We start from the raw sequence: 18,775 nt of genomic DNA on the forward strand, positions 1-18,775 counted from the left end.
GGGAGCCGTGGAAGAGAAAATGGTCAACTCTGCTCCTCAGAGCTTGGCAGTCCACAGGAACCCCATGCACAGAAACATTGCTCACAGGATACCTTCAGGACCATTCTTCCCTAAAGGACACCTTAGTTCTGTTCATTTACAGATGGAGGCAGCTCTGTCTAGGTCTGTGTTTACCTGTTTGCTAGTGATGGGCAGGTCCACCTCAGCCCGCTCCTCTGAGCTGATGTGTCCTCTCCTGGCCTGGGCTGGAGCTCTCGTCTCTAGGAGCAGGAAGGATCTGGACACTGTGGGAATAGGCCCTCTGTTTTCACTGACTCCCACACTTCCCTGGTCCACTGAAGCCCTGGTTGCTGTGATGCTCTGCCCCTGTAGTAGGGCTTGCCTTGGTGTCCAGCTTTCCTCCCAATTCAGGGCAGCATGGCCACTCCAGAGAGGGTCTGGGTCCGCATGATCTCCCATGACCCACGGCCCTTCTTTTGGTGGATTCATGTGTGCTTTTGCTTAACACCTTCCCAGAGTTTCAAGTAGTTCAGAAATAAGATACCCTTCTTTTCAGCCCTCTTCAGATTGGGCCGCTGCTTTTTAGAAAGCTGGGGCAGTGAAAAGAAAAAGAAGAAGCCTGCCCAGTTCTCACCCCTCCAAGTAGGTTGTGTCAGGGTCAGACCCTCAGGACATTCTTGCCCATTTCCCTCCCACTACATAACGTGCGGAGCCCCCGGGCTCTTTTGACAGCATGTGCACATAGCTGTGCAGCGGAGACCCTGGCCTTTCTCTTCTTTCAGTAACTGTCCTTCTTTCTATTGAGCTGTTGTTGGCTTTTATTTCCATGAGCTCCAAAAAGTTTTGCAACTCTCCAAGAAGTTCTTCAACTGTTGAAAGACAATAAAGATAAAATGTGTCAGAAGATTAAAGGAAACATACACTTTTTTTAAATTAGAAAATTAAAACAAGAAAAGATAAGAGGCAAAAAGATAAATGGATTATAGTTAATAGTGGGGAAACAGAAATGTAGGTGAAGAATTGAAGTGTGGAGAACTCTTACGAGTAAAGTTATGGTCAAAAGATAAAATTAAGGAGTGGGAAAGGTTTGAAAGAGCTAGTATTTAAGATTTTTAACAAAGTCATAAAGATTCAAGAAAAATAGCATGTTAAACTCAGTATTTTAAGATTAAAAATCTAAACAAATGTAAACAATGTGTAAGGTTGTCTTGCTCTTTCTTGTTGGGGATGTACTTGTATGCATTTTGGAAAGATGTCTAAGAACTAAGGTTTAGGCAGAAAAGAAAGCCACAGAACATTGGATGGTCCAAGCATATATATTACATAGAGAGGAGTGATAGAAAACCAGAGGAAAAAGGGAGTGGAGTTTGGGGTTGTCACCAATACATGGGTCTCCTCAGGTCCCTTTACCTCTCCTGTGCTCAGAGGTAAAGGAACTTTGTGCACCTCCAGCACTCATAGGCAGCTCTTCTTAAGTGTCTTCCCTTGAACCCCTGCAGCTGCCTTGCGTACCTGTGCAGAGAGCCCCAAGTGCCTGGGCTACTCACCCTACCCCAAGGCCCTCAGCCAATGAAAAACTGCAGGAATGTGATCATCCAGCTCCTCCTTATAGATGGGGACAACTCTGAGACATCACTTACCTCCTCTAGCAGCACTGTCAAAATATAAAGTGAGCTACATATAGAATTTTATATTTTCAACTAGCCACGTTCAAATGAATTCTAATAATTTATCTTATTATCATTCAATATGTAATCAGTGTAAAAAATAATCGAGACATTTGACATTATTTTTTATTTGTACCAAGTCTTCCAGAGCCAGTGTGTGTCACACTTACGCAGCTCACTTCAGACTGCCCATGTTGGAGTTGCTCTGAAGTTATGTGGTGAGTGGCCGCTGAGCTGAGCTGAGCTGAGCAGCACAGCCTCCTTCAAATTGAAGCTGTCCCTTCAAAGGACTCTGCCAGAATTCGAAGCCTTACTTGGCCCCTTCCCGTTCCCTAGCCTGCTTCCTTCACTTCCTTTGGGGGTTTTGAGAATACTTTTTCAATTTCTTTTTTGCATACAAGTATTATCTTTGTACTGAAAAGAAATTTTAAGAGTTTAGAAAACAAAATGTCTCTCTCATCCCAGATCCCACAATGGGGATTAAATCTATTTGTTATTTTAGTGCCAAGGCAGCAGTAAACTCCTGTGCCACTGAGGCTTAGGAGTTGTGGGGCGCCTTTGCATAAAGAAAAACTGATTGCACAATAGAATGGCTACTTGGCTTTTGTCACAGGTTGAAAGCCTGAGACTTTGATGTCTGCTGCAATGGTAAGGGACCAAGGGTAAGATTTTCTAGAAGTCTGGGTCAGGTGTGCAGCATTTGGCTTCTCAGGGCCAGGAAAGGCAGTGGGGAGAGTGGAGTTATCACTGAGGAACACCAGGGGACCTAGCAAGAGAAGGTCCTGAATCCTTCCTCATGAGACATAGGTCACTAGAGTAACATCTGCTTTTTCAAGATGCCTGCAGCCTTGGGCCTGGGTGACACTGGCAGAACAGTTTCGAGTGATCAGTGCCTATCTCTTGATACCCAGCAGTGTGGAGTCACTTCCCTTGGCATCCAGCCCTGGGCAGGTGGCAGTACCCTGTGTAGACCCTTCCTCAGATAATACTGCTCTGGACCACTAGGCCTCTGACTTCTGCCTTAACATTATGAAGAGCACCTCTTGACCAAATGTCATCTAAGATTGCTTTTTTAAAAAAAAAAAATATTTTAGTTGGACACAATATCTTTATTTTATTTATCTTTATGCGGTGCTGAGGATCAAACCCAGGGCCTCCCATGTGCTAGGCAAGCACTCTACCACTGAGCCATAATCCCAGCCCCTAAGATTGCTTTTTACTTTTCCATTTCCAAGTAGCTGGATTTTGTGGCTCCTTTGTCTGTCACTTGAGGTAGAGGTGAGTGAAGATGCTGCCAGATGGCTCAGAACACCACTCCAGTCAAGAGGAGTAGGGATGCCTATGTTTCCTATACACCACCCGCTCTATGCTAGAACTGCCTTTCCAACCTTCCTCCATGTGCCACCAGAGAAAGGGCAGGCACATCTCAGAGTACATTTCTCAGGTTATCCCATGAGCAACCTATTTGTTAATTCTACAGCATTGACTCTTTACATATTAAATGTTATTACTCTTAAAATATGTGATTTTTTTCCTTTTTGTCTCCAGTGTTGCCAGTCTAAGCCTTTATATGATTGTTCTTGGACATTTTAAACTGGAAATTTGATAAACCAAGTAGTACTGGAACTATCCCAGTGATGGCTGAGAGATCCACATTGTTCTCCTAAAGCATCTTAGACATAACTTCCTGTACTAAACCAATATTGCCTTTTTTTTCTAAATAAGTTTGTGATTGTTTAAATACTCACTCTGAACTATATTAGTCCACTTTTTTTTTTTAAAGAGAGAGAGAGAATTTTTTTTTAATATTTATTTTTTAGTTTTCGGCGGACACAACAGCTTTGTTTGTATGTGGTGCTGAGGATCAAATCCTGGCCGCACGCATGCCAGGCAAGCGCGCTACCGCTTGAGCCACATCCCCAGCCCCCAAGTCCACTTTTCATTACTATAACAAAATACCTGAGACTGGGTAACTGTATAAAAGAAGAGGATCTCTGCCACTCGACCAGCGCTGGCTTCATGAAAGAAGGTTCGGTTCATAAGTAATTGCTAAGGAGTTTTAAATTAAAGAGACAAGACTCTCATTACCTTTAATACCAGCTCCGAGACGGCTTCTCCTAGCTCCCGCCTCCAACCACCTAATGCGGTGGTGAGGTTTACAGAAGAGACTAGCGAGAAAGAGAGAACACGCCAGGGAGTGGGCTTTAATTGGGGAACAAAAAATTCCAGGGAAAATCCCATCCAATGAAGGTTAAGAGGGACAGCATCCCAAGGTCAGGGGCAACAACTGGGTCTTCAGGGCAGTGGCCAGGCACGCCTCTGCACGGACAAGCCCTCGGACCTGGGAAAGGGTGGGGAAGGCTCTAATACAGCTGTGTCTAAGCGCCTCTCACCCAGCCAGGGAGGTAACTCAAATCACGTGCGAGGATGGCCTCCCACAAGGATTATTTTGGTTTATAGTTCTTATCAAAGGGTGAGGACCATTTCTGATGATGGCCAACTTGTTGGAATTGTCCCAAGGTGGTACAAGATGTCACATGGCAAAAGATAGGGAGTGTACATGTGTGTCTGTGCCTCCTCTGGTCTTTCTGTCTTTTTACAAAGCCATCAGGATTCAATCATGGGGGCCCCTCCTAGATGACCTTTTCTAATCCTAATCACCTCCAAAGGCCCCACCCCTAAAATAGCAGAATAAGTCTCCATCCTCTGATTCCTCACAGTGGGGACTCAATTTCAACACATGAACCCTTGGAGGACATAGAATATCAAAACCAGAGCAAAACCAATGTCAAAACCAAGTCCTCTGACTTGACATTGTGGGCAACATAACTTATTGCTCAGGGATGAGATAAGATTTGGACTGTTCTGGGCAGCACCCCTAGCCCCAGGGTCCCTGAGTACCACTCTGCTGTAAAGGGCGTGCTTGGCATCCCCCTGCTCCTGGCTTATGAACAGCTGTCCTGGGAGGAAGAGGACAGGGCAGGCTTTGGTGGGCCTGTGTTCTTCTGTTTCTCAGAGCCTTTCCCAACTTCTTCTGCTTCAGCACAGCAACACAGTCTCCAGGCCCAGTGATGGAGCCGCTGACCAAGGGGTCCTGTGGGAGTCAGATGGCACAGACCCTCCTCTGGAAAGCAAAGTCGTCTCTCTCCTTTGGCATCCAGTCCCTTCAGACATGGCCAACGAAAGACCCTGAGCTAGAGTCCCAGGTCAACCTGTAAGTAAGTAAAAAAAGCAGGTCTCAGTTTGGGGACACACTCGTTTTAACATGAAATCCCTTAGTGTACAGGAGGAATATCTTTCAGGGGAGAGTGGGAAGGAAAGCGGTGTGGGTGTGATCTTGGAGACTATATTTCTATTTTTCTTTTTTGGTTACTGGGGATTGAACTCAGGGTCACTCGACCACTGAGCCACATCCCTAGCCCTATTTTGTGTTTTATTTAGAGATAGGGTCTCACTGAGTTGCTTAGCGCCTCACAGTTGCTGAGACTGGCTTTGAACTTGCGGTCCTCCTGCCTCAGCCTCCCAAGCCCCTGGGATTACAGGCTTACGCCACTGAGCCTGGCATTGCATTTCTATTTTTGATGATGTCTTATTTATCTATTTATTTAACAATATTCATTGAGCACCTCTAGCAAGCCAATAGAATATGGAAGAAAATTATTCTAATATAATACAGAAAAAATATAAGAATAATTGTATAAATGTTATGTTAAGTCCATTAGGGTGGTACTGTGTTTTCCTGTATATTCCTGAACCACAACAGGCCTTTGCTAGAATATGTGATATTTGTTGGATGAATGAATAAGTACATGGATATAGAAAATCCTATAGGAGAGAAGTGTTTAGATCTCCAGGGAAATCAAAGGCAACTAGCTAGCATATATGATTGATTTCAAAACAAAGGAAATGCTTCATCTATTCAATGCAACAAATATTTATCTATGCCTACTGTGTCCAGTGCTTTTGTGAAATCAATTCCTGGCTGGGGATATGGATCAAAATCACCTGTGAGGCCTGGGGATGTGTAGAGCACTTGCCTAGCTCCTGTTAGGTACTGTGTTTGATCCTCAGCACCACTTAAAAATAAATAAACAAACAAAAAAGGTATTGTATCCATCTACAACTAAAAATATTTTTTTTAAAAAATCACCTTTGGAACCTAAGAAACAACTCTGGCCTGAGGCCCACCCCCAGGGGTTCTGATTCAATGGATCTGGAGTGAAGGGAAAGAGGACCTGTTCCCCAAGGAGCTCACAGAGCTCATCCAGAGAGATGGACAAGTAACCCCCACGGTGCTAGAAAAGAAGCACTTATAAAACGCTGATGGAAGAAGTAGGCTCCTGAGAAGGGGCAGCAGCTGAGCTCGGCCTTGAGGTCAAGCCCAGCCCAGGTCGGGCAGGAGATGAGGGAAAAGGCCACTGTGAACAGAGGAAAGCCCCGTGGAACCTTCATCCTTGAGAGCTGTTGATAGACGTTCTCCCAGCCATTCTCAGCACATAGCAATCGCCTAGGGAAAATAATGAACAGAAGTCTGCACTGTACCTCCAAAATTTCGAAGTATAGGATGGAACACAAGCACCATTATTTTTAAAAAGCTCCCCAAGTGGTTCTCATCTGTGACAAAAGTTGAGAAAGGCTGCGTTAAAATGTGACTCTCCGTAATTAAATACAAAATAATAATGAAGCCCTTAAATGCCTAGCAAAGGGATCTGAATTTCTATTGAGGCAATGGGAGCTGCAGAGGGCTTTGACGATCTTAGAGCTAATGCCCTTTGAAACGTAAAAGGTCCACTTAGGGTAGGTCAATTCGCGATCTGTGAGTCCCGTGGCTTTTCAAAGCCAATCCCCTACCGCCCATAAATTACCTCTTAGGTGAAGTGAGAACTGACTCTCCCGGTGACTTGAAACAGAACTCTAGGAGGTCAGTTAATGTTCAATTAACGAGCAAAATGCGCCTGTCAAAGGGCTGAGCCAGAGGAGAGGAAATCCAGGCAGGGCGTGGGCTCCCACCCGCCGGGCGGCCGAGAACGCCGACCTTCCTGCCTTCCTTACTCATTGGAGGCCGGGGTTTGTGTGCAGAGCGTTGGCGGGTTACCCGAGACCTTCCGCCTGAACTCGGCGGGGGCTAGTCCTCACTGCGGACGGGCCAGCTCGGCCTCCTTCGTAGACTGGGAGACTGCGAGCCCCACGGTGCACCGCGCGGGTGACGTGTGAGGGGCGGGCAGGACTCCTGGAGTCCGGGGCGGGTCCCTGGTGATTGGCGGCCTCAGGGCTGACCTGGCTGCGGGCGGAGCGGGGGAAGTGCCTGTGTCCCTGCGGAGCCAAGGGAGCCCGAGGTGTGTGCTTTTGCTCATTAAGCTCACCCAGCGGCACGTGAGAATGGGCGTGTTGGACCATGCCCGGGGCACAGGCTGGAATTTGCCGGAGCCAACGTTGAGTTCTTTGGAAAACAAGCTAGAAAGGTGTTTCTTTAAGAATCTCTCATTCATTAAGTTATCCATTCAACAAATATTTATCTATCACCCATGTACAGGCATTTCCCCAAACATCCTAAATGCGTTTTCTCCTTTAGTCTTCACAAATGAAAAAAAAAAAAAATGAGGCTGCTACTGTTATCCCCGCTTTACACTTGAGAAAGCTGAGGCAGAAAGATTAAGAGAGTTGTCCAAGACACACAGCAGGGTTTCGAACCTAGGTTTGTCTAGCTCCAGTGCCCATCTCTCAACCCCAGAACACTCAGGTGTGCAATCAAGGTGTTTATGGAATGTCACTGGCCACAGGGCATTTTGGTACTGTCAAGTGAAGAATCTTATAGTCCAGTGCTGTACACCAATGAAACTGACCAAGCCAGAGCTGGGCCTTGTGCCAAGTGCTGGGGATGCAAAGGGGACTTATAAAAGTGTTGTTAGCTGGGACAGTCCAAAATTTCTCAGTGGAAAGAGCACTTGAAGTTGGGGAACTACCAGGTAGAGGTGTGGGGAGACCTTGAAGCAATCTGATTTGGCTGATGCTTCTTGGGGAGTGGTGGGCAGTGAGCTTTGGTGGTTGGGTAGAGCCATGTCATTGGGGGAATGGGAACCCCTGGCCTTGACACTCTAGGCAGGGCATTGCACAATTAGAATTGCATATTGGAAAGAAAATAGTGTCAGGGGACAGCTAAATTGCATTTAGATGAGTCTGTTGGCAGTGGGGACCAATGAGAGTTCTAGTCGGGGCAGAAGGGATAGGCTGGACTTAGGAATATTTCAGAGGAAGATTAGAATGGACTTGATAAACCTGTGTGTTGACATAAAGTAACATCTCTGCTTTAAAGGAAATGAGAATATTGTTTATTCTGAGCCAAATGTGAGTGACCATGGCCTAGGAACATGGATTTGAATTATCCTGAATGACATGTTCCACTGTGGAAGAGGTTGCATGAACTTTTTATAGCCAGAACAAATGTAAGTCATAAATCAATGTGTTTACCATTTACACTGGTAGGAGCATAGGGTAGATGAGCTGCAACGTGGCAAGGCATTCTTCTCTGTGGGTTTCAGATGTTAGAGCTTCTCCCCACCCCCTATCCTCAGTACTGGGGATTATATCCAGGGGCACTCTATCACTGAGCTACATCCTCAGCCCTTTTTATTTTTTTATTTTGAGACAGGGTCTTGCTAAATTGTTAAGGCCTCACCAAGTTGCTGAGTCTATTCTTGAATTTTTAATCCTCCTGCCTCAGCCTTCTGAGTCATGGGATAGGCGTGTGCCACCACACCCGGCTATTTTATAGCATTTTTAGCTTTAGGGTTAGAGAAGGCTAGATGTCTGCTAAGCTTAGCTATGCATTCTGAGAAGCTAATCTACTAGTCATAAGAATGTTGGGTCAGATAAAAAAGTTAGATAAATGGCCATTAAAGGGCCTAAATGTATAAATGCTACCAAGTCAGATTGTTTTTCTCTTGCTACCTGCACCTCCAACCTTGCAGCCTGCCTATCTCTCTACCTGTTGCCTCCTTGACTCCTGCTGTCCATTTTCTACCATGTCACAGGCCATGTCATATGCCACAGGCATCCTGGGTGTATCTTGCCAGCTTTGTGACTTGAGGGACATCTTCCCCATCCAGGAAAAGGAGCTGAGGAAGGCCTTGAGTTGTCCATCCTGGCTTGTGGACCTCTGTCTGCTTCTTCTGGGATGGTCCTTTATTCAGGCAGATGTGTTAGTTCTTATTGCAATGGTGAGCTACAGTAGCCATGCAAAAGAAAAGGAGTGGTCAGAAGGCAGGAGAACAGGGCTCTAGTGGGTTGTGAAAGCCAGTGGAGGAGTGTCAAGGAGAAGGGGAGCAGTCTGTGGCCAGTCACAAAAATAACTTCAGAAATTTTGTCAAAAAATGGATCATGGAACCTGTTTAATTAGAGTCCCTAGTGGTGGGACTCAGGAATCTGGCTGATGGTGTCGAATGCAGCAGAATGAAAGGTCAGGGATCAGAACTAAAAGCTGACTATAAACTTGCTGATCAGGAAGCCTGGGGAACTCTGAGACCCAGTGGCATGGGGCAGGCTGAGTGCAAGACCCTGAGGCATTTCTCACCTTTCCTAATGTGTAAACTTGGCTCTGGGCTATGCAAGAAAAAATTTCTAGTATTGTAGCAAAGTAAACATATTAGAAAGATGGTCGTTCAGGGCCATCTGCCTTAAAAAGATATCAGCCAGAAGAGGAAAGGACAGAAAAAAGTTTGAAAATGTTTTAATCACTTTGGAATAATCTTCTAATTCTTGTTTACGTCAGCCTTTCTTATGTTCAATTACAGCATGCTACAATAAAGTTAGATTTCTTAAAAATCCTATAATTCAGACTCAATTCCTGTCACTAAGCTGAATTAGTAATAGTTTATTTTTTTTATCTTTGAGGAAAATAGACAAGTATTCAAAAGAGTTTGTCAGAGAGCATAATAGTAGGCAATTTTTTTATTTAAACCTTTTTTTCAAAAATACCCTTTAGAAACTTCGAAAGATCTCATTTGTTCCTAGTTGAAGAGCCACTTTGTTTTAAAGCAGAGTGATGGAAAGTAAGCTTTTTGGTTTACTGTTAGAGGAATTCTATCCTGCTAATCTTGTGTTACCATGAAGAAATTTCTCCACTTTCCTCGGGCAGGGGCAAAGAGGTTGGGTAGCTAACCTGTCCCCTCCCCACTTCCTCTCTCCCTCTTGGGATCTGCTTGCCCATGGAGCTGGTGCCTCATCTCACCTCCTATTTCCATTTGGAAAATACACCTGAGTCTTCTAGAAGCTGGTGTAGAGGCCTGTCTGTCTCTGTCCCCTGCCGGAGCTTGTCAGTCATGAGACAGCAATTCCCCTGGCCACCATCTGGGCAGCCGTCTGCCCCTCTACAGATCCAACTCTCCCACAAGAGGGTTGCTCCAGGTCTGAACATGGAGGACACAGTAGGAAGCCCATTTGGCTGTAGGACTGGCCTCTTTTGCCAAAGAAACACTGATGGTAAGGAAGTTCATGTTTTTATTCCCATTTGTTTGATTCCTGTCGCTAATTCTCTACTGATTCCAAACACAGAGGAGAGAGGGGTTGATTTTTCGTAAGCTCCCAAAGCTTCAACAGTTGTGAGGTAGGCAGGGATATTGTGGGGTGGGTCTGCTTCTTTATTCCCTTGTTCTTCCCCATCTGAATGGAGTCCCCGGCTTGTGGAAAGTACACACCAAGTATTTGTTAAGTGTGAGTTAAGAGTAATAAAGCAGAGATGCCAGTGGAATGCTAAAGCAGACACAGTGGAGATAGAAAGGGGCAAGGAGCAAGAAACTGAAAGATGTCGCAGGGTTCTATAAACATGGTCATGTGCAAAAGTGCATGCTCAGGGTCATGCATTGCAGCAGTATTAGTAATAGCAAATATCGGAAACCATTAACTGGGGAGTTGGTTCAATACAACATGATATAGCTATTCAGTGGAATACTACACAGCCATGAGAAAGAATACAGGAGCTTTTTGGGTACAGATTTGGAAAAAATCACCAAGATATGTCAAGTGGGAAAAAAAAGAACAAGATCAAGGAGGAGGATTGTACATGCAATTAACATTCATTATCCATGGGGTATTGGTTTCACACCCCTGCAGGTACCCAGAACTGTGGATTATGTGAGACAGTGTGGTTCACTACATTGTCCTTCCATATGCTTCACATCACCTTGATTTTACTTATAGTAACAGTCAATACTGTGTAAATGGTTATTTAGGGAATAATAATAAGAAAAAAGAGTCCTTATGTGTACAGTACTGATGCAATTTTTTCCAGATATTTTTGATTTGTGGTTGGTTGAATCTGCAGATGTGGAGCCTGTGGATACGGAGGGCTGACTGTAATACACTCCCATTTGTGTAAGCAGAGGGGAACATGTATTGCCCTTTCCTTGTAAGTGTACACATCACCTCTGGGAGATACACAGGAGCGTTCCAAGTTGCCTATGTGGGGCAGGAGGGGGCAGGTTTTCCCCTTGAGGTCTATGTGCTCTGAGTTTTAAAGCAAGCAAGTGTGGTGTTCCTTTGAAGAATGAAACACAGGTACACAGATACAGTCACACAATTTTCCAAAGGGACGTGGTGGCGTGGAGCTATCGCAGGTGACTGATTAGCTGTTGATTTGAGAGAACCCTGGAATGTTCCCAAATGGCTGGGAGGAGTCAGGAGGAAATCCGGTTTGGGCTGTGTTGGGTGGGCGGGGGGTGGCTTCTGGGGCGTCTGTGGACTGTGTCCAGAAGCCAGATGTCTGAGCTTGCAGGTGGGGAGAAGGGTCCAGTTGGGTGTTTGACTGGGAGCGTGATTAGCATTGAGGTGATATTAGAAGGCCCAGGAGCAATGAGGCCCCAGGAAGGGAGGTGGCCTGAGTTGAAGGGAGAGGAAGGTAGATGGTAATCATTCAAGATAACATGGAGTTAAAGATGCTGCTGATAGACTGAGGCACACTCATTTGTTGTGGCTCCATGTGACCTAAAATCAGGAAGGAAGATGGCCTCGCTCTCTGCAAGGACATGCTGGCCCCTTTCTGGACTCACTGTTGAGCTCCGGGTCCCCTGCAGGAATAACAAAGCAATCAATTTTCCCCAAGGAAGTTAGGCCATTACTAAGAACTGTGTTCCTTTGACTATTCTAGTCTTCAGTTCTCTCAAATTTTATATTCCTCAGGGACCAGCAACCCATTTTGGTGCTCACCTCAACTCAAAGTACAGTACAGACACCGGAAGGACACACTATAAATAGTGATTAGGGGATATCATGCCTTCTGATCAGTACTTTCAAGAGGCAAAGGGCCATAGTTTGGGTGGCCCTGCCCTAAATTCACCTTAGCCAGCACTCATCTTATAAATCCCATTTTGGCCTCAGAAAAAGGCTGGCTGTTCTTGTGTCATCTCCTATGATAGTTAAAGTTTTTAGTTAAGGGCTTTTGTCTCCCGGGGCTCTGTGCATTTGGTGTATCTGTCTCCCTTCTCTTCCTACCCCTGATCGCCCTTACTTTCACAGTTTCATTTTCTTAGGAGACTATTTCAGAGTCTGAGCAGCTTAGAGATTAAACATTTTAGATATTTCAGAAATATAGTTTGACCTTGAAAGCACAAGTAAACTGCTTTTCTTCTACTCTGTGGTCTGAATGTGCCTGGAAGAAAACAGCAGAGATAAGCTTGGCTCTAACTTGGTCCACAAAATTAAAATATGACACAGAAGTCATTTAAAATGTAGCCCAGGGCCTTGCCCCTGTGCTGGGTCACCTCAAGGCAAAATTCATGTCAACTCCATGTGACCTAAAATAAAAAGCATTTACTTTTATGTTCAAGACTATATTTTTTACATATTGCTATTGGCTATAAAAGGTCAGAATAGGCCGCCCCACAATATACCTTGGCATGAAGATTATTTGGGGCTGAAGACAGTTGAGAAAAAACGGACATGGGAAGCTCCCTTCCCTCCCCATGTGTACTCCCAGAAGCAGGGCACACATTTCTTTCACCTGCACCATAAGAAGAACTCTTCTCACCAAACCCAGAGAAGCCACCAGATGAGTCTGCAGAGACAAACCCCATGACATAGCCCTTGTCTGGCCTTCATTCCCCCATATTCACCTTCCCATGGTTTTCTACCCCTAGAAGCCCCACGGTTTATCACCTTTTGTTAAAGTGGTGGATGAGTCCCCAAGTCTACCTGTGTCTTTGGGTTTTCATTTCTTTTCTGTGGAGCGCCCTAGCACACCAAGTTAAAAATAGGATTTGTCTGCCTTCTGTCCTGTTGATCTGTCTCTGTCAGTTTAATTTGCAGGCTTCAGGTACAGAAAATAGAGAACAGGTTTTCTTCCCTGATAGCTATATTCCCAAAGGGAGAAAATTTTAGACTAGAGCAAATTCTAGTTTTCCACAAAGAAAGTTTTTTCTTCTCTGTGTCATTGATGCTCAGGTACACATATTCCTAAAAAGAGGTGCAAATGTACATCCTCCACTTATTTAATATTATCAGTATTTATTGAGTTAATTCATATCATGCCCTTTCATTGGCACTGAGGCCCATTAAGAAGATGCTTTTTGCCAACAATCAGGGAATGAGTTACTAATAGTTTAGACAGAATTATGTAAATATCAGAAAATATTTATACATATATAATTTCTCTAAACATATAGATATTAATTTACTAAAGTTTTGGGTTAGAGTTCCATATTTTCTTTGATTGACTTTTTAAATTTTTATTTTGTTGAACTGTAATTTATATGAAAAAATATTAGGATCTTAAGTATACAAGTTGGATGAGTTTTGATAGTTGTAGTTGATTGACTTTTTATGTAATATCACTCATCCCACTTACTTGACTTACCTATTTATTGAAAAACACCAATCTCTGGACATAGGAAATGCCACTTCATTTCTAGCTGACAGCTCATGAGCCGAGTTGCCCTCTGTCCATTGTGGTAGCTCCCACAGCATTTTCCTTGTTAATTCATATTGCTGGCATTGTATTAACCTCTGAAATGAAATTTTTGAGATTAACCTGAAGCAATATTTACAATATTTTTATGTCTCACTCAAAAACAAATTTCGTGAACGTAATGCATCTCACTTCAGCTACCAGTGGGATCGTGATCCCAGGGATTGTCTGACCCTAGGGAAAGAGATGAAGTGGTCAGTGTGTTTGCTGTGACCCTACTTTACACACTTATGCAGGAGAGCTGGCCTTAACCTCTCAGGTCACTCCCAGTATCCTACTAAAGACAGAAAACCTAGAGAAAATGGTGGCTCTCACACATTTGAAGGACTTTCCTGCAGACGTGATCTTAATGCTATTTGCTGGCTGGCTTGCCTTCACTCATTCATTCATTCTTTCACTCATCCATCAGTCAACTAAACCCTTCCAAGAGCTAACTCTGTGCAGGCCTTATGTGAGGTGCTAAGGATTCAGCCAGAGAACCTACCATTGTGAGCTCTTCTGGTCGGGAGGCAGATGTTGACCAAATACCCTCTTCGTATTCCCTAGTCCAGGGGAAAGCTGCCAGGAAGAAGTTTGGAGAGGACATGCAGGGTCCAAGGCAAAAAGAAGTTCAGCAAGTGGAAGGAAAAGGAAGGAAGGCAGCGAGGCTGGAGGGCTGGGAGCAGGAGTAGAGCCAGACTAGACAGGTGGCCGGGGGTGTGTGAGCGACGGTGAGGAAGTTAAGGAAAAATGAAAGGGTGTAGATGGAGGACCAGCTGGTGGAAATTAAGCTGTGATGGATTTCAACTCAATATAGAAATACAAACTGTTTAGCAGGAAGAAGAGAGAACCTTGGGGCATGGAGTGTTTCATATCACTAGTAGCGGGTAAGGGGAGACTGGAGAGGATGCCCTAGCACAGATAATAGGTTGGACACCAGATGGTCCTAAGTCTGTGGCCCTGGATGTCTCGGAAGTCTCTTCCCACCAGTCAAGGAGGCAGAGATGAGATGATTTCCTGGGATTTTGTAGGAAATGCCTTTCATTGGCATCTAGTGGGTGAGAAATGAATCTATTTGCGTTTCTCAGACTGGCTGTAAGAGAATCGCTGATGTAATGAATTTTGGCTAAAAATACAGGTATATAGATCCCACTCCTAAAGATGCAGATAAAAAAGGTCTGCAGTAGGAACTGGGAATTTACATATTTAGATAAAAAAAATATAAAGCAAACTTTAAAAACTTTTGCAGGAAACAAGAAAGAAAATCTTTATGACATCATGGTGGTAAAAGATTTCTTAAAGGCAGACAAAGAAAGATCATAAAGGAAAAGATTGAAAATATTATACTAGAATTTTAGAACTTCTGTATGATTACATAGACAATAAAAGAAAAACAACTTACTGAAAGGGGATGTTTGAGATTTCTTAGCAAAAAAAAAAAAGTTGGTATTTAGAATATATAAATCCTACAAATCAGGAAAAGACCAAGAAAAACTAAAAAGGAGTGGGTACAGGATTTGGAATAGGCAGACCATGGAACAGGTAGTCCAAATAGTCAATAAGCATAAAAGAAATATCCCTTGGGCTATCAGGGGAATGCAAATTAAAACCAGACCTCAGTGAGATACCATTGTCCATCCTTCACACTGGCAAAATCTAATGTCTGACAACACCCAGTGCTGGCCAAGATGTGGAGCAAGTAGAGCTCATAAACTGTTCACAGGATGTGAATTGGAAAGGAAATGTTTCCCTAGGGAGAAAAAATAACAATGCACACACAACCCTGTAGTCCACTCCTGGGGATATAATCTAAGGATGTGACTGCACCTGTATTCAAGGGGACATGTAAAATGATGTTTATTACAGTATTGTTTAAAAATTGAAAACAATAAAAATGTCTGATAATAGTATGGACAAACATTGGGGTATTGATACAGCAGGACACTGTAAGTGAATGAATTAGAGCCACAGGTAAACCCATGCACAACTCTCAATAGCACAGTGTTTAACCAAAGAAAGTAGTTGCAGGAAGATATATATGGTATGGTATTCTTTTGTATAAAAATTTAAAACATGTTGCATTGTATAATGTATTGTTTATGAATAAGTACATAGATATAAATATAAAAATGTAAAAAAAAGCTAGGCATGGTGCATACCTGCAATGCCAGCTACTCAGGAGACTGAGGCAGGAGGATCCCAAATTTGAGGCCAGCCTGAGCATCTTAAAAACACCCTGTCTCAAGATAAAAAAAAAAAAAAAAGAAATATTTGTGGATGTACAAATATGGTATTTTTATTCAGCTTTTTTCTTTTATTTTTTTTTAAGAGAGAGAGAGAAAGAGACAGAGAGAGAGAGAGAGAGAGAGAGAGAGAGAGAGAGAGAGAGAATTTTCTAATATTTATTTTTTAGTTTTCGGCGGACACAGCATCTTTATTTGTATGTGGTGCTGAGGATCGAACCCCGGCCGCATGCATGCCAGGCGAGCGTGCTACCGCTTGATCCACATCCCCAGCCCCATAAATATGGTATTTTTATGGTATTTTCTTTATGGTATTTCTTTGTGGTTCAATCCCCAGTACGACAAAAAACAGAATAAAAATAAAATAAAATTAGCAGGGTGTACAAGCCCAGTTAACAACTATGTCAGGAGAGGGAGAGATCAAACGGGTCAGGGATAGGTACATAGGAATTCAAGTGTATCTGTACTGTTCATTACATAATTCTTTATTATTATTTATCTTGAAGTATTTCATAGTAAAACCAATTAGAGGAAAAAATCCAGATGATTCTGATAGAGAGCTAGGTTTGAGAACCAAGGTCTAGAACACAGCATCTCATGTTTCAGTGTTGGATGCGTCCCTGGAAGGTCTGTTAGAATGCTGATTCTGTTTCAGTGGATCTGGAGTGGAACCTGAGATCCTGCATTTCTAACAAGTTCAGGTGCAAGGAGCACACTGAGTAGCAAGGGTCAAAATGACCTTGGTGCTTCTATAGTTCTGGCCACCTACAAACTGTACATAAGTATGCTCTGGGTAGTGCGTCTCCCTTTAAGGTCTGGGTGCACATCCAAGCAGGTCTATGACTCCTAGGAGGGAGACTTTGAAAAACTAGGGAAGACAGATCTTGGAGGGATTTCCCCACAGAAGTAGATCTGCAGGTGGTTAAAGGAGGTGCACAGCAACATATGTTGTCTGCTGAGTCTTTTTCCTTACATTGAGTTTCTGTTTAACGTTTTTTGGTCATGCATTCATAGATGCCCAGGGAGCAGTGCTTCCCAAAGCAAATTCTACCTGAGCTTGAAAACCTAGCAATCTTAAGCTTACAAAAACGGAGAAGCCAGCAGATCCTCTGGAGAGGCAGGAGGGAGGGAGCAGGTGTGGGAACATTCCACTTTGCAGGAATCACTCACTGTATAGATACATCTCTCAGGTGTCCAGGTGGTGGGTCTTGAGCTGACAAGAATGTGGCAGCTCCCAGGCTTTGTGTACACTGGAGACCATCTTACCAGCTTCCTATAGACAGGTGTGCTTTACGTGCTCAGTATTTTTGTTCCTGGGAAGTTCTGTGGACTTTGGATTTATCTCTTCCACTGCACCATAAGCTCTCTGAGAGCTGAGACCACGCATCACAGGTTTAGCACCTGGCACAGTACCTGGTACCTTGTAGGTGCTGAGTAACTATCTCTGAATGAGTAAAAGAACTTCAACTCTAGTTTCTCCACAACCTCTCCAATATTTGGTATGGTTGCCACTTTTTATTTCAGAGATATAACTTTGAAGGCACTGGTAGAGATCATTAGTGAAGGGAATCTTGCAGTGAATTACCATAAAACCATCAATACTAGAGAATCAGATAAATTCTAGAGCACACATGTCTTTGCCAGAAACTTAGTAGACACATAAATATTGTAGAAGGAATTCATTCCAGAATGTTAAACAAAAGAGGATTTAAATGGCTGGGCGTGATGGCATATGCCTATAATCCTAGTTACTCAGAAGGCTGAGGCAGGAGGATCACAAGTTTTAGGTCAGCCTGGGCAACTTATTAAGACCCTGCCTCAAAATCAAAAATTTAAAGGACTAGGGATGTAGCTCAGTGATAAAGTGTCCTTGGGTTCAGCCTCTAGCACTTCAAAGAGAAAGTTTGGAATGAGAGAGTTAATTGAACAGCCTGACATCAAATGTGTCTGAAGGTGCAGCAGGGAATATACAACGGGAGGTCGGGAAGCAGGGAGGTAGAAGAAGCAGAGATACACCTTCAGGTAGAGCAAAGGGGAGCAGAGCTAAGCATTTATTCATGATGAGTTTATTCAACAGATAGTTATTGATGATCTACTACAACAGGCACTCTGTAAGATGTATTGGGTGTGGTGATGGCCAAGAAATGTGAGGTTTCTGACAATTAGAATAATTAGCATTTATTTAATTACTACTTAATGTGCCACACATTGTGCTAAACACCTTATGATGTCTTTTAATTGCTTCACAGAGACAGATACTATTTTAATCCCATATTACTGATGAGGAAACAGGATCAGAGTGGGTAAGTAGTTGACTGGGGTCACAGAGCTAGCAAATGGTGGGACTGAAATTCGGGTCTAGGACCACCCTTGTGGCTGATTCATCTTGCTAAGGGAGGGTAAACTTAAGATCCTAGTACAAGGAGCACCCAGCACTGTACCCCCAGACACAGCAGGAGAACAGGGAGCCATCTGGGGAGTTCTAAGAATCAAAGGGCTCTGATTTCCCAGACTCCTTCATTCCAGACCTCTTCCTCATACTTCACTGCCTTCAGAAAAGGACAGAATTCCTCCATTTCATCATTAGAAATTAATGTGTAATTGCATCTCTGCTTTTCTGTCACTTGACGTATCTTCACAAAACGAGACAACTGGGCCCTAACATGCTATCAGCTATTCAAAACCTGTGTTAAGACACCCTGAGCTCCCTCCAAGCCCAAATCTGAAATCCAGCAGTTAAACGCTTCTCTGGCCTTCTTTAGGGGAATCCTTCCATCTGTCTCTTGCTCTCAGCTTGGGTAGAGGAGGGGGAGGGTTCCTCCTGGAGATCCTGACATTGAAGTGGCTGTTGGTAGGCTTCAAAAAATTGTCTGTTGATTTTCACAAATTCTCTCTGCTGACCCAAGAGGTGTCCCCATTGTCACTGTTGG

At 43.7% G+C, this 18,775-nt stretch overlaps 1 protein-coding gene and 1 long non-coding RNA gene across 4 annotated transcripts in view; one reads left to right on the plus strand and one right to left on the minus strand.

Moving 5' to 3' along the window:
• Nucleotides 1–18,775, plus strand: part of Garnl3 (GTPase activating Rap/RanGAP domain like 3) — a 143,802-nt gene that overhangs the window by 7,855 nt on the left and 117,172 nt on the right. The window contains exons 2-3 of one of the 3 annotated variants that reach the window (XM_046451190.2): nucleotides 4,711–4,881; nucleotides 18,095–18,148. In XM_046451190.2, coding sequence (XP_046307146.1) covers nucleotides 4,711–4,881; nucleotides 18,095–18,148 — 225 coding nt within the window. Of the gene's footprint in view, nucleotides 1–4,710; nucleotides 4,886–18,094; nucleotides 18,149–18,775 lie in introns of those variants that run through there. The other 2 variants (XM_058581776.1, XM_046451191.2) reach the window with 2 other exon arrangements.
• On the minus strand, nucleotides 3,752–6,863 carry LOC124097081 (uncharacterized). The gene is made up of 3 exons (XR_006853105.2): nucleotides 6,533–6,863; nucleotides 6,210–6,281; nucleotides 3,752–4,879 (listed from the first exon to the last, which is right to left on the minus strand). It is a non-coding gene; the product is annotated as an uncharacterized LOC124097081 (long non-coding RNA).

The sequence above is a fragment of the Marmota monax genome, unplaced genomic scaffold (assembly GCF_021218885.2).
Source record: "Marmota monax isolate L192 unplaced genomic scaffold, Marmota_monax_Labrador192_F-V1.1 WCK01_AAM20220418_F8-fsc00020, whole genome shotgun sequence".
NCBI lineage: Eukaryota > Metazoa > Chordata > Mammalia > Rodentia > Sciuridae > Marmota > Marmota monax.